The sequence below is a fragment of the Uloborus diversus genome, chromosome 6, assembly GCF_026930045.1.
Source record: "Uloborus diversus isolate 005 chromosome 6, Udiv.v.3.1, whole genome shotgun sequence".
Taxonomy (NCBI): Eukaryota; Metazoa; Arthropoda; class Arachnida; order Araneae; family Uloboridae; genus Uloborus; species Uloborus diversus.
Genome location: NC_072736.1, coordinates 108,518,516 through 108,544,168, shown reverse-complemented (window position 1 = coordinate 108,544,168; position 25,653 = coordinate 108,518,516). Strand labels below are relative to the sequence as shown.

General features: G+C 34.6%; 1 protein-coding gene across 1 annotated transcript in view; it reads right to left on the bottom strand.

Moving 5' to 3' along the window:
- The window catches only part of LOC129224111 (SEC14-like protein 4), a gene marked incomplete at its 5' end in the record, with an annotated part of 53,029 nt that extends 34,040 nt beyond the window's left edge, over nucleotides 1–18,989 (bottom strand). Inside the window, 6 exon segments of the mRNA XM_054858520.1 lie at nucleotides 3,692–3,785; nucleotides 8,742–8,804; nucleotides 13,032–13,075; nucleotides 14,600–14,675; nucleotides 18,320–18,392; nucleotides 18,815–18,989. Of these exon segments, the coding sequence (XP_054714495.1) occupies nucleotides 3,692–3,785; nucleotides 8,742–8,804; nucleotides 13,032–13,075; nucleotides 14,600–14,675; nucleotides 18,320–18,370 (328 nt within the window).
- Nucleotides 18,990–25,653: the final 6,664 nt, after the last annotated feature.

Here is a 25,653-nt window from a genome sequence, read left to right as displayed (position 1 = left end):
TTTTCAGCTACAATTCAGTAACCTTTCTGAATTATGCTAGAACCTTTCTGAAGGATTCAGAAGTCTCCTCGGTTAAAACCAGAGAGAAAGACTGTCTTAATACTGTCACAACGCTCGTTAGAACATTTACGTATAGACGAAATCATTAGCTTTAAAAACTCATAAAATAAAACGACTCATTCATCTGGATTGTTCCACTTGCGGTCGAGAGAAGATTAGTTCGTAACCTTGATACTTGGACACCAAGCCCATGTAATTAACGTGTCGTAAGTCACGTTGACTTCTTTGTAATCGATTAAGGAATGTTTGTTTTATGCACGAGGTTCAACTCGCCCCTTTACCCAGCCATGTAATCAGGGAAAAGTTGAAAGTTCAGGAAATCACATCTCGCGTGTCCAGAAGGAACAAGGGTCACTGGTTCTTACAGGAATATAAAAGCTTCACGTAATCAGATCAGATACAGAGATCCAACGGAGAGTATTACCGCGGAGAGTAGATTCCGAGGACTGACAGAATGAGTGGTGAGTTCTCCTTCAGCCATCCCCTTTTACCCCCCTTTGATTCGGAATACTGAGAGTCCCTTATGCACGTTCTGTCATTTGCCTTGTATTATGTAATAAACGATTGCATTTACAAACCATGGCCTGTTTAATGCCGTCATTTCTACGTCTAAAATCTTATCCACTACTTACACATACAGACAGAGGCGTGACAATACAATAGCTTGGCACCTTCTTGCTTTACCAAGAAAGCTCCAAAAACATTATTACAAACATCGTCAAAGCAGAGGCAGAACTGCAGGTAAGAATCAAGAATCTAACTCGCTGTAATTCTTGTAAAGCGACGGAATCCAGAGACTTATTTGCCCCCATTGGGAGCGTAGTCAGTCTGACTGGGCCGTAATCGAACTGCAGCCAATACACTTAAAAAGTACCCACAGTTATTCTCTAAACTAGAAGCTAAAATCATTTTGCCCAAAAGTGGAAAGTCTGCATTTGTACAACAGTACGTTAGAGAATTTTTTAATAGATTTTTTTATATATATATTAGAATATTAAAGTAATCTTACATTAAAAACATATTTTTTAAGACTCGGTAATGGTATGCGCTTTTAGTTGTTTGAGGACGATTCGTTGTTCATTCTCAACCCCCTTTTTTCTGCTTCCCATCGCAGAAAATGTTTAAAGAGCACTTTTAGTAACTATTTTTATTTTCTCCAACATTGTAAGTTGTTGTCACACATTTTCTTTTCAAGAGGACTAGGGGTTCAGTAAAGTATCGGAGCGGAATGAAATTTGTGGGTTTTCTAGTCAAAGATGTTCTAGATGTGAGTGGGAATAAGTAGAACTCTAGACTAACCTAATACAACGGAATTGCGGTAGCTATATTAGTTTGTCTCTCTTAAGCGCTAGAGCCGTAAGGTTTAGGTTTTGCGATTAATTGCTCCTATATTACCTTAATATTTCCCGGTTGGGCATGGTTGACTCAGCCGTTCATCTCTTCAGCGGATCGATAAAATGAGTACCAAGCGTACTTGAGAACCAAACACGGGAGGTTCCACGTTAGGCTGACCACTTAACCGGAACGTCTGCCATGCACCCCAGAGCCCCTGGTCAGGAAAACTGAGTTGGGCACAGTAGGCCTTGGCCCTCAAGGGTTATCGTGCCACAGGGTTTGGTTTATTACCTTAAGTGAGGGGTTCCTTTGTGACTGGTATATCCTTTGTGACTGGTTATCGGCATGGCGGTAGCAGGGATTCGTGTTTGGGAGCAGGGATCAGCTGCACAACTATACGAAGATTTTTAGGTCCCCCCCCCGAAAAAAAATAAACAATTCGAAAGGCGTAATATAGCCATCTTAGTCTTAGTATGAAACCATGTAGAGTTATGAGGATTTTTATAATCCAACTTTTCCTCATAAAAAATGGTTTTCTGAAGAAGCATGCTGAATAGAACACGCTCTTACAAAAAGAAAGATAAAAGCTTGAATTTAGACACGGAAAAAATTTTAATTGCAGTTTTCTTTTTTGCCACTGCGTAAATTTACTATAAAAACTACATTAAATATTCGCAAGTTATGATTTGTTAGGTCATAACAATAAAATAAGAATACATTCAATTTTAAGTTTAAATATTCAAGAAAAAGTACTTAAAATTTTAAAAGTATGTTTGAAAAAAGATGGTAAAAGGTCAATGAAAATGTATGAAATTGTTTGGAGAAAGGCAAGCTGTTTAACTAGCCCCCTGTAGTGATACGCTGTAACACTACAGGGTGATGAATCCGATTTTAATCGTTTGTTCACTTCCTGGATGCGGAAAGAAGACTAAGAAAAAGATTTAAAAACGAAAAATGAGAGAACATAGAAGTTAGAACTGAAATTCCAAAGGCTTATATTCTATAAAATCAAGAAACGCCGTTTTATTGGATGCAGTTTACATGAATTTAAGACAACACATAATATCCAGAGATCCGACATATATGGCATTCAACTCGACCTAAAGGCAGTTTTGAGAATGTTAAGAACACTTGGTGATTAATCGGACTTCATAATATTTCATATTCTCTATTTTGTTGGGATTTTTGGAAAATCAACAGTACAATAAAATGAAGTAAACGAGCTCCAATCTAAGTACACTGTAAAAACGATTCAGAAACGTTCCTGGAAAATAACAGGCAGCTGATGTGCCCAATTTCTGCCAGTAACATATCTCGCAAAAACTAGGAACGCTTTCTGCTAAAATTCAGTAACCTTCCTGAAAAATCCAGAAATCTTCCCGGTTAAAGCCAGTCGTGTATATAAAACTTCAGAGTAATCTTAGGTAGGGATAGTATAATAGCTTGACACCTTCCTGATTTATCAAGACAATTCCAAAAGCAGTATTGCAAACATGGCCAAAGCTAAGCCAGAATTGCAAGTAAGTTTAAAGCATGTCACTTGATTGCAATTCTCGCAAAGCTACGTAGTCCATGCTTATCCGCTCCCTTTGGAAGTATAATCAGCCTGGACGAGCCGTAGTCGAACTGAAGCCGATACACCTTATTAATGCTCACAGTTAAACTTTAAACTGGGAGCTAAAAATATTTTTTATAACAGAGAGAAGTCTGTATTCATGCAACTTGTAGCAATTCAGGAAACTTTTTGACAGTGATACTTGATATTTCAAGGAAGTGGAGAAAAACCATTGAAATCCTGAAACGTTACACGAAAATACTCAGTAACGTTTCGGAATTTTTTTAGTGTAGCTTTTACCTTCCCCACCCCTGTTAGGGTACGCCCATGACTGCTTGGATGAAATTGTGACATGTGAACTTTCTGACCAGTTTAAATATTGCTTTACATTTTGCTTGCTACGTGATTAGAAATGATTTAGTCAAAAGCAAAAACTGATTACTGGAATTTACAAATTCACGAAAAAGGAGCGAAAAGTTAGTAGATTTTAGAAAAAGAAAAAATGATAAGCTACAAATAGCCACCTCATTGTCGGAGTTTAAGTTAAATTACAAGAAAATTTCGAACAATTTGTTGTGGCATTCAAAGACTGCAATTTTCTACCGTAAAGGGATCATCTGGAATTCCAGAGTGGTGGAGTTCCAGTAGTCCTTAGATGTTGCGACGAGCTTTTGAGTTTTGCTCGTAGCAAAAAGGGATATTTATTACTAACATTACGTATTTCAAAAAATATTTTCATACCTTTCGAGTCTACTCTTCCGACAGCAACGTACCTCGCTATGCAACCCTCTTTGTCGTAACCAAGAACGGTCGTTGGAAGGTATTTTTCTGAAACCTGTGATACGAAAAATTAAGATCATTGCACACATTTTTTTAAAAAACTAAATCGTGAAGCTAAATTTCTTTGATGATTACAGGTTTTGTGAAAGTCAGTGCATTTAACAAATACGACTACGGTGAGACGCCTCGATCCGAGTCATTTGAAATATTCTCTCATCAGGTAATAATCCCTCTTTTAGAAAGAAGTGTAAAAATAAATGAATCAAATCTAAATAACTATGTTAATTTCATGATTATGCAGTCGAACTTGATTATAACGAGCAAGAACGGGCCGAGGCATTTGCTCGTTATAACCACGTGCTCGTAAAAAACGGGTTTGTGAAAACAATCACTTCTACTGGGCCAAAAAATTTGGCAGATTCCTTTGAACTGTCTTGTTGTCTTTTTCTTGCGTCATTGATGTTTTCCGAGGAATATTCATTGGACAAAATATCATTATTACCCTGGCTTTGAAAAACCTCTGGCTTGGAAAACGGATGAAGCTTTTCTGAATTTCAAAAGACATTGTGTATTAGAGTGGGCCGAAATAAGCCGAAAATTTTTTTTTTTTCGAAATCAATTTTTGGATAGCGCGCAAAAGTTGCGTAGTGAGCTAGTTAGCACTCACAAAAAATTTCTTAAACATTAAAAAATATCTAGCCAACGCTATTTGACACTGAAAAACCGAAAAAAAAGTGAAAAATGAATTTTTGTCGAAATTTTTTTTTAAAACTAAATTCCAAATATTTTGCTGGAATGCACCGAAAATGTCATATAATGAGCCAGTTCGAGCCCATAAAATGTTTCATTGATTTTAATGAGCATTTAACCGCTCCTTTCTGTAATCAAAAATTGGAGAAAAATGAAAAAATATTGAATTTCTTTAAATACCAATGTGAAAATTATTTTTCAAAATTAAATCATAGACTAATTAATTAAATAGCACTATTAATCATAGTAATTATTATCACGCAATAGTATCATACATTTTCTAGAATTACATATAAAGATAATAACATTTTGAAAAAGAAATCTTCAAATTTGATTTATAATACCTCAGGCATAATGAATATTATTTTTTGGAATAATATTGTCCCTTGTTATCAAATGATGGAAGTTCTTTCCTATTTTGAAGTTTGGCACGAATGTATCCATCTCGTGTAGTTTCACCACGAAATTTTATTGCAACTTTGGTTATTAGTTTCACACAACGTTTCACAGCTTGCGTGTGACAGGGAAATTTCTCGAAAGTGAACTCTGTAGGCTGTTCTTCGCACATTTCTGTCAATTGTTGGTCTTTTAGATGCATCTTTCAATTGTTGATCTTTTAGATGCATTGTAAGAGATGGCTCTGTAACAACAGTTTGCCCAATCAACTAAATCAACATAATCAACGGCTTCAAAATTGAATTTAGGACGCTTAAAAAATCGTACACCATCCGAGCTCTTCGTCTTCTTATTTCTAGAGTTCAGAATGCGCCTAACAGCTAATCCCCGAATGTATTTTCTTGAGTCAAACAACATTGTCAACAGTAGCTGTTCAGGATGAGCGAAATATGCATTATTTGAGAGAACTTTGAAAAATATCTCCTTAACGTTGTCTGGAAACTGCCTTGCAAGAGAAATCATTTTCCAAAAATGTTGGGCACCATACTGGCAGTTCGGTTTCATTTTTATTTCAAATCACATTGGATCATAAACTAACATTACATACTTTACAAGCATTGTAAGATTTTCTGATGGAGTTGGTGTACAAGCGTATAGCCTATATACAAGCGCTATACTATACCCAAGCCCTATATACAAGCGTATCAAATGGTTTGCAGTTGTCAGCCATCGCGCATGACTGAGTTTGCCTGGGCTACTGTCAGCCATGCTAGAAGGACAACTACCATCTTTTACGGCAAGACATATTCTATATAAATATTGTTGTTCAGTACTTAAACTTTTTCTATCTTCCATGTCCAAAAACAGAAGAATAAGTCAATTTTATCAAATTTGACCACCGGATTTTTTTTTACAATCTCTAAGAAGTTGTTCGATAGCTCCAGAATATGAATGTGGCCCCTTTGTGCAACCGTCCAATTCCAGAATAAGATGCCTCAGTGGCAACTTATTAGTATGCAGCAGACATATGTTCCACTGTAAAGGTATTTGGAGATATGTCTCAAGTAAACGAATTACTCCACCTTTCCATCCCGTATTTACATTTGTTCCGTCGCATCCAATAACCGTTAAGTTCAGCAAGCTCATATTATACTTTTTTGCAAAGCCTATAATACCTTGCGATTTTTTTTTTTTTTTTGCCCTTTCAACAACTGTTAGTGATAAATGACCGATGTACTTGCTACCTGACTCTTCTATCAGTGCTACATGGTGCTTCAGATGCTAATTTTTGATGGCTAGATGTCTTTTGAAGGGTATCATCTTTGCGGCCGTCAAAATACAAACTCTTTATAGCTGCCCCTTTAACTGCTCTTTAATCCCTTTCTCTTAGCTCGCTCCTTTTTTTTTTATCGACTTCTCTCCTTATATTTTTGTTTTGTTTAGGAGAAACTAAGTCGAAATCAGCGAGAACTGCTGTAGCAATTTTAGCCCCTGCTCTATTTGAAGCGCCAGTTAGATCTGCTGCTAAAGCTGTATGAGGCATAGAAAGTCTCATTTGACTTGTCGTTGTTGATGGCGCATCAGTTCACTTACGTTTTCTTGAAAGCGGATAGTTCAATTTAAAATCGTCATCTGTATTTTCTGTGCTTTCTCCTGATTCAAGCTCTGTTTCAGGTTCATTCAATGTAATATGACTTTCCTTAACACTGAATCCACTTGTGCTGGTTACTGATATGTCTTTCTCATCTAAAGCAACACTTGTTTCAATTTTTTGGCATCTTTTTTCTCTTTTTCGTAGTTTCTGGGTTGTTACTCTATCCATTTTTCCAAATATTCCTAAACTAGTGGTACCCGCACGGCTTTGCCCGTAGTAGAAAATTAAAAGGTCATTTGGTTCACCTGTATATTTACAAATAATGGATGATAAATTTCTCGCCAATTGGCTATGTTCATTCGCTCTCCCATGTTACGGTTCCACGTCATGATAATTTCGCAATTTATTCGTCCATCGTATGATAATTTTGCTCCGGAAAATGTTCTTAAAATTGAAATAGAAAAAGAACAAAAACGAATGTTCGAAAAATCGCTTCGAGATGCACACCCTCATGCTACAAACTAACTTAGTGCCAAATTTCATGAAAATCGGCCGAACGGTCTAGGCGCTATGCGTGTCACAGACATCCAGACATAAATCCGGACAGAGACTTTCAGCTTTATTATTAGTAAAGATATTCTACGAAATGTATGAAAGTCTTTGAGGATTTCAACTAATTTACTGACAGATACTTCTAATGTTTCTGAAACTAGCTTCAACTTTTTATCTTTGACCCCCCCCCCCCCCCAAAGTGTTTGAAAAGTGCATTTTTGCCCTTTTTTTCAGTTTTTCAAGGTCAAATAGCATCGGCTAAATATTAAAAAAATTTAGCGAAATTTTTTATGGTTAATAACGGGCCCATATAGCAACTTTTCCGCACTATCCAAAAACAGATTTCCAAAAATAGTTTTTTCGGCCCACCCTATTGTGTATATTGATGGTAGTTCAGTTTGAAATTCTTCACAATTTTTCTTATCGTCGTCGCTTTCATCGGTATTTTCATTTGGATTTGAGCTGCAAAATAATCGGAAACAAGTATCTCGGAAGTGATAACAATGACGTACACAAATTATGTAATTTTTCAGTGCTTCTCTAACTACAAATAATAATATTAAAAAAAATGCGTCATCACTTGATTTAAGAATTTAAGACTTGTCATTTTGCTCGAACTCAATAGAAATGTTATAAATCACAAAAATATTGTTCGTATTAAGCGGGGTTTGCGAAAAGCAAGTTTTTTCCCCATAGACTTAACATCGTACCAACCCAAACATTTCTAATTTACTTGTTGAAACCGAGTTCTTGTTAAATCGAGGCTCGTTGCAAGCGAGTTCGACTCAACTCAAAATTTAGCTAGATGTAAAATGAATTTTAAAAGAAGAATTTACAAAATCAAAACCATGACATAAATCATACTTACAAGAAGCAGGAGCGTCACTACCGGGGGGAGGGGGGAGGAGGTAGTCCGCCGCGAGTGAAACTCTTCTGGTGTGTGGGGGGGGGGGCGGAAAAAACGGGTGTCACCAAGTGTCCCTAGATAACAAGGGATACTACGGGGGATTTGAGGGTTTTTTAGAGTTTTAAAAAGGGGGGCGATTTAAGAGTTTAAGGGGGAATTTAAAGGTAGTTTAAGAGTTTAAGAAATATATAAATATATCAATTCCTAAAATTTTTCGAAAATATATCTTACATTATGTACAAGTTATAAAATTTCATCGAAAAAAGAACGCAATATTGCGAGGATTTTGCCGTTGGATATGCATGTAGGGAAAACTTTACATAAAATGCATTCATAATTTATATTTGTATTTAATGTAAACTTCCTTCCACGTTCGTTTAAACTTGTTTCTGAAAACTGTATGATCTTCATGTTTACTTTAAGCATTATTGTTATTTTCTTTTTTTGGGGAGCAGGTGACACCAAAAATTACCGCCCCGGATGAAATAAAATTCCTGACATCACTGGGCATTTAGTTTTCATTTAGTCATTAGAAAATATGAAAAGGGCATGTGGTCTTATTCATGCAGAAACTTATAAAGAATTCACTTAAAACTCACTGAAGGGCCTTACTGGTCTTTTAGTGATTCTAGGTATACGGCAATTTTCAGTCTTTCTAGTGTTAAAGAGTTTTACATATACTCGCATACAGTAAATTGAACTTAAACAAATAACAATCACTAATTAGAAAATACCGAATTTTTAATTGGAAGATAACCCGCATAAAATAAGAGTGAATTGTATATGATGTAAAGTAATTAGTTCATTATTACCTCATTTTTTTTATAATCGGTCAATATGCTTTCGATTCCCCATTCCTTCCTCCATTCCAAATGCTAAAAAGTAAAAAACGAAATTTTATTTAAATGCATTATATATTTTTGTATACTTTTATAAGCTGTGGTGTCAAAATAACACTTTTGGAAATTTTAAATCCTTATATGCTTACATAAAATATTTTGTTGCGTCGCGAACTCATAAAAAATCACTGCGTAAAAAGAATTCAATTCTGAATTCAATACAAAAAACGAAATTCAAATATTTACTATACAAAAAAAGTTAAACGGTAATAATGGTAACTTGACTGCGCAAGAAACAATCCTCCTTCGACAGCATAAAACATTACAATGACTTGTCCAAACTGTGTACATGACCAATTCTGCTCGCAGTTACTGAAATTTAATTGCTCTCAGAAACAAGAACAGTTATTCACCAGAAAAGTTAATCCTTACAAACAACTCTCTATTTTCTGCCCACGCTTGCTATAAAATTGGCAAGTTGCCAGCTAAGACGAGTCTATCTAAATGAGGGGGGACAGGAAAAATTTGATGCAAGTTTTTCGTTTTTTTTAATGAAAAATTTATTAATTTAGAGGCTAACACACATCTGAAAAACTCAAACTGGCATCACTGCAACCTAATAGATACATCCGTTTCCATCTGCAAACCGAATGTTCGCCTTTTCATCTCATTGTTGGTCAGATACTGTCCAACCACGGATTGTATGGAATTGGCAAACGTCCAGCTAAAACGAGTTAATCTGAATGAGGGAGAAGAATGAAGGAGAATGATACGTGTTCCGTTCATTTGAATGAGACTCTGTTTAATTTAGAGGCTAACATACATCTGCCCAAGCTGACATCCCTAAAAACTAATAGATGCGTCCATTTCCGGCCTGTAAACCGGATGTTTGCCTTTCCATACAATTCGCAGTCAGACAGTCGTACCTGTGCAAGTTATTATTATTATTATTATTATTATATATATATATTTTTTTTTTTTGGTGTAGCAACACTATTTCAATTTGATATTTCTCATTGAGTTTAATATTTCACATATATTTGAGTTTAAGTTCACTTTAAAGTTATACGTGTTTGCCTTTTATGAAACGTATTTTTCTTCAAGTGTACAAACTTCTTTAAAAAAAGGCAAAAGTGTTCACAATTTTGTTCACCGCTGTAGGTTTTATTGCACAAAATCTTGATTTTTGTAACGTCCATTGACTTTTTGAAAATGAAGGGGGAAAAAATCGAAAAAGGCCTTAACACCTAACTCTGTGTAGTTTTTTTTTTTTACATTACGGCTGATTCTATATTTCATTATAAATAATTAAATTCAAACATATAAATCAATTACTTCATTTTGTTTCACTGACAGATCAAGTTTTTCCCAATCAGGGATTTCAGCCTAGTTTTCAAACATTTTCCCCCTGGAAACGTCCCTTTTTACTTCCTTTTACAAAAAAGGAAGTATTGTATTCGAGAAAAAAATTTCACTCAAAAATCGGCCTTAATTTCCATTTTGCTCTCCCCTTAATGAATCATTATCATCATCTTCTTCTTCAAAGATTAGGCATTATAGCCTGTTCCGGCTTCTTGGTCGCCCCACCGCTTCCTGGGCGTACCACGGTCTCGTTTTCCCCTTGGTCTGTAATAAAAGGCAGCTCTTGGAAGTTTCCCTCGTACCATACGTCGAACATGGTTTTTCCAATCGTTACGATGTTCCGTAATTTTTTCATTGAGACTGAATATCTGTAATTCCATTCGAATAGATTCATTCCTTATTTTGCCTAGGATAGTGCAGTTCTTCAGTGATCGTAAATACTTCATCTCTGCTGCTTGAATTCTACTAGCTTCTTGACCGTTCAAAGTCCATGTTTCAGAGCCGTATAATAAAGTTGGCACCGCCATAACCCTATAAAACTTCAGTTTTGTTCTCTGAAGTTCTATAAGGTTAGGGCGCTGCCAATCTTACTATACGGCTCTGAAACATGGACTTTGAACAGTCAAAAAACTAGTAGAATTCAAGCAGCAGAGATGAAGTATTTACGACCACTGAAGAACCGTTAATGAATGTTGAGTTTTTTTCAACCCGACCACACGTGGATAAGTGCCTAAGAACGTATAGACCCCCGAAATATCCATTTTGACAATCCCCGAGTTAATTACAACGAGTTTTCTCGTGGCGTCAGTATGTACGTATGTATGTATGTGCGTATGTACGTATGTATGTCGCATAACTCAAGAAAGGTATGTCCTAGAAAGTTGAAATTTGGTACGTAGACTGTTAGTGGGGTCTAGTTGTGCACCTCCCCTTTTGGTTGCATTCGGGTGTTACTAAGGGGGTCTTTTACACCTTTTTGGGGGGAAATCATTGTTAATTTCGAAGCAAACTCAAGTGGTGCTATAATTTGGCGGACACTTGGCGATATATCGCCAGTCTTTTGTACGCTAAGTTTTGTCAGCAACTTGACGACAAATTTAGCGATTTTTTTAAATTTGTTTTATTATTTTTAAAATCTGGTTTCAATTTAGGCACTGTTGGTGATATTTAGAGATTTAACTATTGAATCACATTAAAATTGCCAATAATGGGGAAATAACATTAGATTGGTGTAAAAGGAAGTCATGTGATGCACACATCAGCTCGTTTTCTTTTCGAATATTTATGCGCCAGAGTTAATAACTCGTGTTTCAAAAAGTTATCATATTGCATAAAATTGAGTCTATCGTTTGAAATTTTTCTAATGCCAAAACACATGAAGCAAACTATCCAAAAATTAATTATCTGTCCCTTCAGTGAATGATGTGAGAACGACCGAACCGGCAACACTAGCGAAAAAAAAAAAAAAAACCCTGCACCTGCATAGCAGCAGGTGAAGCTTGACCACGGAGAGATGTCAGATGACTTTGAAGTGGAAACATCATGTGTATCAAATGTAATAGGTTGTTTGTAATTATTATGTCATAGATAGGATCATCGAGAGCGCACCTTTTATTAATCGGTTCTTTCTGGCTATTGCAAATGGTACAAATGGCATTCGCGATCTCTCCATGGTCAAGCTCTATTGACCATTTAGAATCACAATTGTTCAGTTGAGCGTCGTTTGTGTTCCGTGTAAGACTTGTTTTACAAAGTGCTTGGTTCGGGCGTTGTTAAATAAGCAAAAGATCAATGGAGGAAGTGAGAAACAAAGGAATGTAAGAGAACATTTTCAACTTTTGAGTAAAACACGCTTAAAGTTCCATTTCTAAGTAGGCTTTCATTGAAAAGGTTTTCTAAATCATGCTGTATAGCAGCATCTACCAGGGCTACTAGTACTGTATCTGGCGCCAAACCTGAAGAGAGGTTCAACTACCATTTGTAGTGGGTATCTCCAAATTTTTAACTTTGGCACTTACATCGCTTTACTTCTCACTGCCTCAATTTAAAATCTGTCTAAACAGTTCCTGGCTGAAAAGAGGATGGAGCAAATGGAAGATCCACCCTACTCACCAGATCTCAATCCTCCAGACCTCTTCCTATTCACTCGACACAAACTTGGTTTGAAAGGAGAGAGATTTGACAATTATCTTGACATTCAACGAAACGTAACAACTTTTTTGAACTCCACCTCAAATGAAGACTTCTTACAAAGTTTCCAAGACGTGTATTGCAGATTTCAGAGCTGCATATTCATGGGAGGGGACTATTTCGAAGGAAGTAAGGTAACTTTCGTTAATATTTCTTCTGCGTTAATGTTAGAGGATCATTAACTGAACTTGAGTGTCTGAGGTTTTGTTAAAAATAAATGATACTTCTAAAAATTATAATGTTATGAAAAACATTCATTTTAAAACAGACAAAACGTAAATGCACATTTTGAATAAATTGATTTAAATGTCTCTGGAGAAAGAATTTTGTAAGTTTGATGCGATTATATCTTATAGAATAGAATCTCACAGAGTAACCATTTATAATTGCCGTATCTGAGCATTTAAAGTTAAATTAAGTGATTCTTTCTTTTTAAATCAGAAATTTAGCATTAATTAATTTCATTCGTCCCGTGTGATTAAAATCAAGACTAGAAGATCTAGTAAAACCGTGCGAGTTTAATTTTTTTAGCAATGACATCGCATTACGTGACTCTCAGTCTACTAGTAAAAACAAATAAAACGGGTGAACATCAGTAATGGTATTATGAAATTAATAAACAATCTTGATTTTTCGCAACCCCTCCTTAAATTTAAAGTTTTTCAAAATAAAACAACTAAAATATGTGCTATATCACCTAAAAACACTTACCTTCTTTAACATGGTTTCCGAATTATCAACATTAAAATCACGAGCTGAAATTAAATTTAAATAGTAGTTAAAAGCTTCAAACTAGTGGTAATGAAATGTATAAATTAGTTAAAGCAATTTATTGTGATACATAAAGTACACATACAGGTTTTTAAATTTAGTATCATAGTTTTCTAGGCAGGAATTGCATTGTACTAATAGGGTCAAATGTGTAAGCTAAAAACGTAATGTCTGAACCGATAAAGTATGGGGTTTGCTTCTAGAATTTTAATATACTGATTACTGAATAGCGTGGGGTGCGCAGTTACAGTCTGAACAAGAGAAAGTTAGATAAAAATGATTACCAGTTTTTTTTTCTTTCCGTACGCAACCACACGGACAAAAGTTTTCCTAATTTCATTATGTACAGGAAAATTGTCATTAAATGCTATAAACTAATACAGAGAAATTGTAAAGTCTTGTACTTATAAAAAATATATTTCAAAAATCTACTTCAGATTTACAGATGATTAATATTTTTTATTTTGATACTTATCTCATTAAGTTTTATCCTCTAACGACATACAGGTAGTGCTGATATCGAAAACTGAAATAATATTATTCACTCAGTAACGGATTCATTTCGTAAGATCTGTCTGTAACTGAGCCAAAAAATCTGATAAATACTCTTTCTGAAAGTCTTCAAAAGTTAATTGCACTTTTTAGAAGTAGAGCACAAGTTTTTCATTGAGTTCATGCAACAAAAACAAGGATCTAAAATATTTGGCGTCTTTGTTGGCTGCGTTGTGCAAGGACTGATGCTTTTGCTTGAATAGTATTGCTCAAAACATTTTTAATGCTCACAAAAAAGGCTGTAATACTTTAAAAACATTATCTGCCCCTCAAAAGAAATAAAAAAAAACTAACTATGGAAGAAAGTGAACACTACATAAATTTTACCATGTTACGCTATTTTAAATTATTACGCGCACATTATGGAAACAAATACACATCGAAAATATTTAGATATTTTGCTCAAGGTTTCTTCAAAAGGGCATGTAGAGTAATATAAAGGAGAACACGCATCAGTAAGGCGTATTCGGTAAGGCATTAGTCTTTTAACTGGAGGGTGTCGTGTTCGATGATAGCGGGTCGAAGATCCTTCGTGTTTGTTAATGGTGACTGGGACACGTTAAATATGTTCGTGGTCATAAAGTCCTCCAAGTTCCCAATCCCAATACAAATCGAAAAGCCCGATTAGTGAAAATGTCACAAATTTGGAATTTTTTTTTCATAAATCGGTTTCTGAAAAGCCTGCATTTATTAAAACATGCATCAAGTAATTGACAACAACAACTTTTGGATTGTTATTTTCTTTCCCGTTCCATACTTTCCCATCTATTTCGAAAAAATGCAATGTTTAAAAATTTTATATGTGTTCTGACCCGCGAGAATGATTTTAATAAGAGGTTCGGCCCTCTGGAAGAAAAAGGTTGGGCCACACTGGGTTAAACCATGTATAGTGGTCGGTACGGGATGCACCCTGGTATGTGAAGTGATAACAGAAGAATATGAATCAAAATATTTACCTTTTGCAAATCTATAGAAAAGCATTTTATCTTCGTACATTTCTGGTTTAACATTATTCTTCAGTCGTCTTCGTAGCTAAAAAATAAAATAAAAATATGTTTTCTTAAAATTTAGTTTCACGTATTTGCCAAGGAACCTCACGGAGAGGGTGATAATGATTTTCTTCAAGTAATTAGTGATTGAAAAAGCTAAGTGAAATATATTTTTCGATGCATAAATCAATTGTCCTCGTACCTCCGCTATCGAAATGTAAGGTTTTAAAGCCGTGTGATTTTAAGAAAAAGCACCAACTTTAACGAAAAACGGAAGGTTCTGGAATCGGTGAACAGAATGTGGATATCTTTGAACGTTAACGAAGCTGCAGCGACTGTTCAAGTGTCGATTTATAGTTAGATTTGGCTGTTTTTTTTCTTTTTTTAAATGTCGCCTAGGCTCAAACCCTTATTTTTCAGTGACGGGAAGAAGAGGGGAAATGGGTTAGGCATTAAAACACATGTTTCACTAAGCTGTTTGAATCGATACTTTTTTTTTTCATTATTGCACTAATGTAGGGTTTCGTAGTTAGAGAAATATTTTTGAAAATTTGGAAGGAAAATTTCTATCATGATAACTTCTTTCTTAAAAGTTAGAAAAATTTTCTATGCAAGGAATTTTAGAACGAAGTACACAAATCAGTTAATTTATAAAATGTTTTTCATCAATAGTTAAATTTATAGAACAATTATAAAACCATGTTGATAAATTGTATTTTATTTTTTCGTTATTTTGTTCTTGTTTGGACAGCATTTATGATTGCTTTCTCACATTTTTTAACATTTTAGTTTTTTTTTTTTTTTTTGTCGTTTTAAAGAGTCTTGAAATTTGTAGCCATTTTTTTTAAAATCATTTTTGGAAGATGTTTTTCATTTATTACACTATTTTGTTTGTTAAAGATATTGGCTTTGAATTAAATTTCAGGTATAGGTACTAACTGGAAAAATTAAGGAAATTTAAAATAAGAGAAGACATTTACATTAGTAGTTTTTTCAATTTTAAATAAGATTGAGTAACAAATCCTAATGGTGAACGGGTTTATTAAAGATACAAAAAAAATTTTTTTTTTTTGAACGATAGGCGTTCTTTTCTTTTAAGAATATCAAAGTAATAATAATAATATTAATAATAATAATAGTAAAATGAAGTTCTAAAATTCTTTAAGGTTAATTAAAGATCGATTAATTTTTGTTCCTTTTTATCAAGGATTCATTAACATATTACTTAATTCGTAAATAATAATTATTTTAATTATTACTTCATCTGCTTAGTAAATTTATAAATACATATGTAGCTTTATTAAATAAAATTTATAAATTCGAGTTAGGATTTATAATTTTTTAAAAGATATGCTAGAAAATCATTCTGTAAAAAAATAGAAAATCACCTGCCAAGGTATACCGGGAAAAAACTGCACTTTCATTTAGGGCAAGCAACTGCCTGTTTTGGGATATTTTAATCGTTGAAATTTCGGGTCGCATAATTTTGGGCAATTGTTTCTAGCAAAACCAGCGAGATCGAAGTACATTAATTCTTTTTGGTGCCAAAAAATTGGCAACAGTCAGACAAAAAAATAACAAGAATCTCAGCTATTTTCTCGTAAAATATATATACAAAATTCAATAAACATTCTCCAATTGTAAAATAATTCATTTTAAAAATAACTTCATTGCTAGTGAAGACAGGGCTTCACTCGATCAGTGACTTTGGCTATTACATATATGAGGATTTAAAGGGCATTAATTTTCATCTTAAGGTAATTTTTAATGACTTTTTAAGGCCTTTCTTATTCTTTAGATAAATTTTTGAGCCATCAATATTTAAGCTTTGAAATTATTAAACTGCAAATATAATCTCTGCTAGTATTTAACATTGATATTTTTTATTGCATTCTATTCTTCTTTTTACAGGTGATATCTTAGCGATCAAGCTAATTATGGGAGTAATGGAAAATGTCGTCCTCCGTTTCATCAGACAATTGAAGGGTTTGCAGCAATATAGAGTTAACTTCATGTTTTGATTGTTGGGAAGTCTCCGGGAGTTAACACCATGTTGCCTTCAAGCGAATGAAGCAGCTAACTTATTCTAGCGAATAACTTCAGAACTATCAACCGGAAATAACTTCTTGTTGAACCAAACGAACTTGAGAACTCTCAACTGGAGATAACTTCTTGTTGAACCAAACGAACTTGAGAACTATCAACTAGTGATAACTCCTTGTTGAACCAAATGACCAAAAAATGGAGTAAACTCTTTGTTGATGCAAACGCTTCAATTTACTCCTCATTGAAAATTTGACGCAGATACCTTTCAGGTTTGCTTGGAACAAAATTTTGTTATTCAGGAAATCATGCTCGAACAAGAGCTCAGCATTTACTTCTCGAAATGTTGATGGAGGATTTTTGTTTTCCGCTTAGAAATCGTTTAAAGGAGACAAATTTCAAGCATAGATCCAGAAGAGGATCACATGTGACCATGAACCCCTCCCCCTCTACCTCCTCAGACCCAAGATCAACTTTGAATGATAAATTTTGAAAATAATAAAAAAAAGGGACACTCCCCGATACACAGCATGTAATTTTCTTTTTTTTTTATCAACCAAAAATGCTATGAACAAAAATCTTTCAATGAAGTACCTTTGTTTTTCAGACTTGTCACCTACTAACAAGAAAATTAACTAATACTGTGCAGCAATGATACATTTTATCTACCTTGGAGATTTTTTTTTGTTAGTTTGTAAAGTGCCCTACTGGGGACGGTGCAACTGAGGAGGTTATGCTACACTGTAAAAACGATTCAGAAGCGTTCCTGAAAAATAATGGGCAGCTGATGTGCCCAATTTCTATCAGTAACATATCTTGGAAAAACCCGGAACGTTTTCCGCTAAAAGTCAGTAACCTTTCTGAAATTAACCTTGAAACTTTCTGAAGAATTGGGAAACTTCCCATGTTAAAGACAGTCATGTCCAGGAAACCTTTCTAGAAAAAATCAATAGGTTTATTGCAATTGATTAGCACCTTCCTGAAAACCCAAAAAAGCTCCAGAGCAAACACGGCCAAAGCTATACGAGAATTGCAAGTAAGAACCAAGCAAATCTCTTGCCTGCAATTCCTGCCTTGCAAAGCTGCAGCTAACTAGTGACTTATTCGTTCTTACTGAGAGATTAGTCAATCTGGACGGGTAATATTATTCGCTTTCATTGAGAGCTTAGTCAACCTGGACGGGCTATAATCGAATTTAAGCTGATACACTTAATAAACACGCTCATTCAATCTTAAAACTGGTAGCTAAAAATATATTTCACAACAGTGAAAAGTCTGCATTCGTGCAGCTTGTAGCAAATCAGGAAACTTTTTTTCGAAGATACTTGATTTTACGGGGAAATAGGTAAAAACATGTGAAATCCGGAAACGTTCCACGGAAATAATCAGTAACGTTTCGGATTTTTTTTACAGTGTACCGAATACACCCTAAATCTGCATTGTGGGGACTTATATGTAGAAAAACCTTCCCACAAGACCTCCCTTTTGTGTCCGAATGTAGCACTTACTACCCCACTTTCCGATAATGACTACCTCTAAAAAAAAGTTGTATCCCCCCATGACAGATCTAGATCGAAAACTGTGTACATGAATATTGGTATTTAATTTTTTGTATGACATCAACCTGCTTAAAAAGGTACTTACTTCTTCAACAGCTTCATCTTCTTTACTAGTTAACTCTAAAGTAACAGTCATTTTTCTTTCTGTTGAAAGGTTTCTGGAAAAGAACATTAGTATTAGCGCCACCTATAGGTATTTTTAAGTTTAATCATAGAAAAAAATTAAAATAATAATTTTCTCCTAGTTGAACTGTGCCCATCCCAGTTTTCATGATTAAAGTCTCAGGGGTGCAAGGCAGATGTTCCGGTTAGGTGATCAGCTGAACGTGCCCCCCCCCCCCCCAGAGTTTTGTTCCGAATCACACTTTGTTCTCAATCGCTCTTTGAAGGAATGAAAGGCTGAGTTGACCGTGTCCTTCTTGGGAATCGAACCCGGATCTGCAGCATGAAAGTGAAGCGCTATCACTGAGCTATAGGGTTCGGGGTTTTTCCAAATTAGTGATTGATGTATTGAATATAATTTACAGAAAAAAATCGAAAGAAAAGAGTGTTGTAAGATAGAGAAACAGTCCAGGTTTACCACTATTGCAAATGGTCGATGTGACTTCCTTTCGTTATCCTGCAAATGTTCGATGTGACTTCCTTTCGTTATCCTGCAAATGCCCAATGTGACTTCCTTTCGTTATCCTGCAAATGTCTGATATAACTTCCTTTCGTTATCCTGCAAATGTCCAATGTGATTTCCTTTTGCTATCCTGCAAAAGTAAAGAAGTCCAATGTGATTTCCTATCGTTACTCTGCAAATGTCTGATTGGTAAATCAGTTCTCGCTTCAGATTTGTCAGTATGCTTCTGTCGGTAAAGTTAATTGCAGTACAGATTGTTGATTTTAGTTCAGGAATGCTCTTACATACAGGAAACCCCGAGTGTAAACTCACTTGGTCTCTACTCAAACTGTTCAAATGAAGAATCTGTACTGTAGTTAATTAGGTCGATAGAAGCATGCAGTCAAATCTGTGGCAAGAACTGATTTATTAATGGGACATTTACAGAAAACTGAAAGGAAATTACTTTAAACATTTGTGAATTGTGATAATGGTAAACTTCGACGGTTTCTCTACCTTACAAAAAAATTCACTTTCATTTTTTTCCTGTAAGTTAAAATTCAATAAATCTTTTGTTTTAGCCCACTTTTTGTAGATATGATGTATTTTAAAATTTTGAAAAAAAAACAAGGTTTTCAATTTTTTAAATTTTCTGTATAAAGGTAGAGGTGCTTAAAGTAATTTCAGTTTTATAAAGAGTTTCACTAAGTCATTGGATAATTTCATAGTTTGTTGAAAACATGAAGTAGATACCTTTATTTGTAAGTTTTGAGAAACAGCGTTAGTAAATCATTGAGAGATTGAATCAGAGAAATTGAAGGAAAACACGATTATTAAGGGACATACTATTTTTTTGAAAAAAATATTCAGCATGGTCTCTGACTATAACTTATAAGTAGATACATAAAAGGCATACAAAATAAAATGTAATTGAAAGCATGCCCAAAAAAATCATTTTGGCAAAATAAGCTAAGAAGTAAAGAGAAAAAATACTCAATATATCTTGTAACATGCTGAATTCTGAATTCCTTCAGTTACGTCAGACAAGCTATTGATTAATTGTGTTCTATTTACTTCGAAAAAATGAACTCGTAGTTTTTGTGAATGTAAATGTTTGAAATCGAAAATACATGCACAATATATATATATATATATATATAGTTTACTAGCTGTACCTGCACGGCGATCTCCGTGCTAACAATTCATTGAATATCCTCTGAATATGTGAAAATCCTCCCTTACCGCACTCACCATAAAAAACAGTAATATTCCTTTGCAATTTAAAGTATTTCTCCAAAGAAATGAAAAACATTAAATTACATTAACAGTTGCTTTAAAATGTGAAATATTCCACTAACATCATTGTTTATCTTTATCTTGCCAAGCGAAAAGGCTACAGAATCTCAGCCGCGCGAAGCGAACTCCAATAAATTTGCAATCCGATCTTTTAATTTAAAACATTTAAACAAAAACCTCTCCTCTTTTCTTCTAAGAAAAAGAACGTAATTAAAAACACATTATATCTAGAACAAATGGAAAATCCTGGCCCCCGTAGAAAAGAGAATTTAACTCAAATATGCCACGCAGTTTACATTAAGTTATCATTCCACTTAGAAGCAAAAAAAATATTTTAAAAGAAAATGCGCATTGGAAATGCAAAAGAAAAATCCTGCTCCCCCGTAGAAAAAAGAATTTAACTCAAATACGTAACGCACTTTATATAAAATCAGAAGCAATCAAAGAATAAGGATCGCGCAAGCAGGAATAGCTTGCAGATGGTATACTTTTTACCTACTTACTTGACATTTATCGTTATATATTTTAGACAGTTCACGCAATATATTTATAAATTATAGCCTATGTCTTATTCTGATGAATGAGCTATATTATTGTAAAATTTCATTAAAACCCATTCAGTAGTTTATGCGTGAAAGAGTAACGAACATCCATACCTCCATACATACAAACTTACGCATTCATAATAGCAGTATGATTATGTAATCATACCGTTCATTACTTTTATTCTCTCAATAAAATATCATGCTTATAACAAAACTGCTTAAGAATAACCGTATTGAATAACTTAAAAAGTCTCGAAAAATATTCTTACAAACAGACTTACTTACGCTTTTCTATTACAATGAAAGGTACAAAAGTAACCACATTTAAGAACTAAGAGAGGTCCAAATCATGTTCCTAAGAATAGAACTACTTACGCTTTTTTCACTAAATGGTATAAAAGTACGCGCAATGAAGAACTAAAAGAGGCTCAATTCCAATTTTTTAAAGCTGAATTGCTTAAACTTTTCTATACCACTAAAAGGTGCTGAGCAGTTAATTCAAACAATAAACTTTAAACAAAACAAAATCCTTAAAGTTTTACAGGAAAATTGTCGAAAATACTACAACGTCATAACTTTTGAAGAGTTTATTCCTTCATGTTTTCCAGCTTATAATTTTGAACAAAATTATGGGCACAGATTGTTTGATTGGATTTCTTTTCATATTTCCTTCAATTGTAATAGAAAAAGGCGAAAAGAAACAAATGACATTTTAAGTGTCGCACCTTCAAGTCAAAACTGGTTTTGCTTCCTAAAGGATTATCATTTCAAAAAGTAGCAATAGTCAACTAAGTGCAAGGAAAAATTTATGGATAATTTATAGGGTGTAATTTTGCTTGTAAAGAGCGCACATGACCAGGACTCGCGAAGTCGAAGGAAAAAGAACTGACTCTCGCTCCGACTCCGACTTTTAGAAATTTCGAGTCCTAAAGTAAGACAAAACAACGTTAGAAGAAAGTTTCCTGTAACGCCGAAACACGTGTCTGCTGTAATTTACAAATTTGTGCTTCTTCTAACGTTGTTTTGTCTTACTTTACTGTTCAGCACAAAGGTATTTATTTATCTTTTTTCGAGTCGTACTCATTTAACCCAAAATCAGCCCGAATTAGACTCCACAGCAGTTTTGTTTTAGTTTTAGGCAACGATCAAAAACCAGTTTGATAACTTTTGTGTCATAATGCTACATCTTTCAACTAAATATTTATTTGCAATATTTAATGACATATTTTATTTAAAATACTCACAAAGAGTAGTATTTCAAATGTGTCTAAGCCACAGTTTTGTGTTTAAATTTCAATTTAAAAAATAAAATATAGGCGAATGTCATTTCTGTCCCCTGTCCTCAACACACATTTGCCATCTGTTGAAAACACATCATTTTGTATATGTCCCCAGGTTTTGTGTAACTGCTCCAAGTAGAAAAAAAAGTAAAAATGTTCTGTAGGTGGTGCTAGTTGGCAAAAAATAAATTTCCAGAATACAAAGATCGTTCTTCTCTGCAGAAAAACTAAATTTAAATGAAGTAACACATCTTTAAGGGTCAGTGTGCCTTGTTTTATCTTGAAAAAACCATTTGTGACTTTTTTAAATGTCACCTCTGTCCCGCCACCTATCTCCAAAGAAATTGAAAATAAGTTTAAATAAAAAACTTAATTTGAATTTCGACATCTGGAATTCAAATTATGTTTTTCGCAATCACGAGTGTATGTGTATGTGTGTGTTTGTGTACGTGTGTGTATGTGTGCGTGAGTGTATGTGTGTGTAAGTGTGTGTATGTATGTGTGTGTAGGTGTTGGTGTGTGTATGTATGGTGTGTGTGTAGGATATGGACGCAACCTGGAGCGGTTTTCGCTAGAGGAGCAGCATCGTGAGTCCGGTCGACGGTGGTGCTGCAGAGGGAGGCAGGGCAAAAATAAAATCTTAGGAATTCAAAACAGTCAAGTGAGAACAATAACCAACGTGATTGCTCAAAAAAATTGTTAGCCGAAAGTGTAATCACGTACTTTTATAAAGATGAATAGTTAAATTAAAGTAATGAAAACGTTTCTCCCCTGTTGGACCAAAACTACTGTTTTGTCATTTCTGTCCCTGTCATCTCCTCTGTCTGTCTCCTCTTTATGGGCAGTTTTAGGTGACAGTAATTACCTAGGGGTTTAGAAAGTCTGTAGTGCGCTTGATTTATTTGGTTATGTCATTTTTGAATTCTTTTCTCGAATTTCAAATAGTTATACGAGGTGTGGCTAGAAAAAAACCGAACTGATGCTATAAAAAATTTTTATTTTCCATTATTTACAATTTGATGTTATCTCCTTCAATGTACTCTCCTCCTCGGTCTATACACCGCTCCATACGAATTTCCCACTGTTCATAGCAATGCTGCAGATCATTTTCGGTAAGTCCATACATTACTTCCGTCGCTTTTTCTTTTACTGCTTCAACACTCTCAAATCTAGTTCCTTTCAAAGCTGACTTGACTTTAGGGAAAAGAAAAAAAATCACAGGGGGCCAAATCAGGTGAGTAGGGTGGATGGTCTAAGATGGGGATGTTGTGATTGGCTAAAAACGTCTTCACTGACAACGCATTGTGAGCTGGGGGGCATTGTCTTGGTGCAGGATCCATGTCTTTTTTTTCCACAAATCGTTCCGTTTTCTCCGTACTCGCTCACGTAGGGTAGTCAGGACGCTAATGTAGTAATGCTGATTCACTGTTTGTCCCTCTGGTACCCAATCAATGTGTACAATCCCTTTGACATCAGAAGAAAAAAAACAATCATCATTGCTTTGAATTTCGATTTTGACATTCGTGCTTTTTTTTGTCGTGGAGAATCAGGAGATTTCCAATGTATCGACTGGCGTTTGGTTTCGGGATCGTAAGTAAAAAACCACGATTCATTACACGTAATAACATTTTGTAAAAAGGTGGGATCTCTTTCAATGTTTTCTAGGATGTCAGAACAAATCATTCTTCGGCGTTCCTTCTGTTCAATTGTGAGACACTTTGGAACCATTTTTGCACACACTTTGTTCATGTTGAAACTTTCATGAAGAATCTGCCTAACACTTTCTTTGTCAATTCCTGTCAACTCAGACATTGCTCTGATTGTTAAACGGCGATCTTCTCGAACAAGTTTACCGATTTTTTCAATGTTTGCATCAGTGTTTGCTGACAATGGTCTGCCAGTGCGAGCGTCATCACTTGTGTCTTCGCGGCCATCTTTAAATCGTTTAAACCCCTCAAACACTTGTGTTCGCGATAAACAATCATCGCCGTAAACTTGTTGCAACATTACAAACGTTTCACTTGCAGATTTTCCAAGTTTGAAAAGAAATTTGATGTTAACACGCTGTTCTTTTTGTGCACTCAACATTTTTCCGACGCACAGACAAAACGTCAACTACTTAGAACAGACGCCACGGGCAGACTGAGTGCAGGAGGCAAATGAAACTCGAGCAGTAGGCGGAGCAAGAGTCACGTGACAGGCCAGGCGACTTTCAGCCTTTTTGCATTCGTTTTATTGTTTCACCTGTGCTAGTTCGGTTTTTTTCTAGCCGCACGTCGTAAGTTAAGACTATTGATATATTGACTTCAGGCATAATATTTAAAATTTCAAGATATTTAGTTGCATCTAAAGTGATTAGTTGTTTTACTAGTTACATGATACATTTTTAGAACTTATAAAAATAAACTTTTAGCAGTTAATTAATGTTCTTAATGTGAAATTGAAATTTTCTAATCAATATTTTTAAAGTTGCTTAAAATATTTAGTTTTTGAAAATACTAGTTTTTATTTGCAGAATAGATCAAAATAAAGCAGTAAAAATATTTTTTTTCTTCAAATGTATTTTCAGTGCTGTGAAAAGCTTTCTCATTGTCAGTTTAACAATTGTTTTTCCTCTTTTTTTCATAGAATGATTTCGAACCTTCGTATAATTGTTTTAACTAAGTTATAGTTTAAAATAGATGCCTAACATGAGTTTTTAATTTCATATTTCGATTTTGTTTGATTTTTATTTAAAAAAATGCTGTTGTAAAGCAAATCAGTGTTAGGTTTACGAGGGTTGACCTGCGTTTATTGTGAAACTGGTTTAATTTCTAAGCATTATGCATCGAGTCCATAGTTAGATAATATTTTATTCGTTCAGAAAATAACCCAACATTTGGAATTACGCGCCAACGGAGATGTTTATCGAGTGGTTGGCAGCACACTATTCTAAACAAGTGCTGTCCTTTATAAACAAGTATTCTGGGGTTGTTTATGTCTAGTTTACTTTTCGTGTTGTTGCTTTTTTAATCCGAGGAGGGGTTGAAGTTCTAATGACGATTTTTGATGTGTGCGATATTTGGAAGCAAAGACGCTACGTAAATTCGACGTGAAAATAGAAAAAACTCTTACAGAAACATAACACCTCAACTTTTGAAGCAAGCTTAACCGGAGATAATTCCCGCACCAAGAAGACACGTCAATCTAGTTCCAGTATCAAAGTGATGCTCATTTTTTTTTTCTCGATTTTAATGGAATTGTGCATTTTGGTGTCTTGCCTCAAGGTAAAACTGTTATCGTGTGTACTATCAAAGCGTTTTATAATGGTTACGTGAAAAATTCGGAAAAAGTGACCAGAGTTGTGGCGAGATAACACATTGTTCCTCCTGAGATGAATGCACCCGTACCCTCAGCTTTGTCATTTTATGAGTTTTGTGCCAGGAATCAGATGACTGTCATCCCTCAGCCTCCACAATTTCCAGATTTCGCTCATTGTGATTTTTTTTTAATTTCCAATGTTTAAATCGTTACGGACCTTCTAATGTGTTTTTAACAGCTCAAATTTACCTTAAAACTCCAGTCAAAAAAGTTTTTGTACTGAAAAAACTTCAATTTTTTTTCCGATAAAGTGAACTACGCCATTATTTCAGAATTCATAGGGTAAACCGGGGCACGTTTACGCGGATTTTTTTCAATCAATTTTCTAAATTTT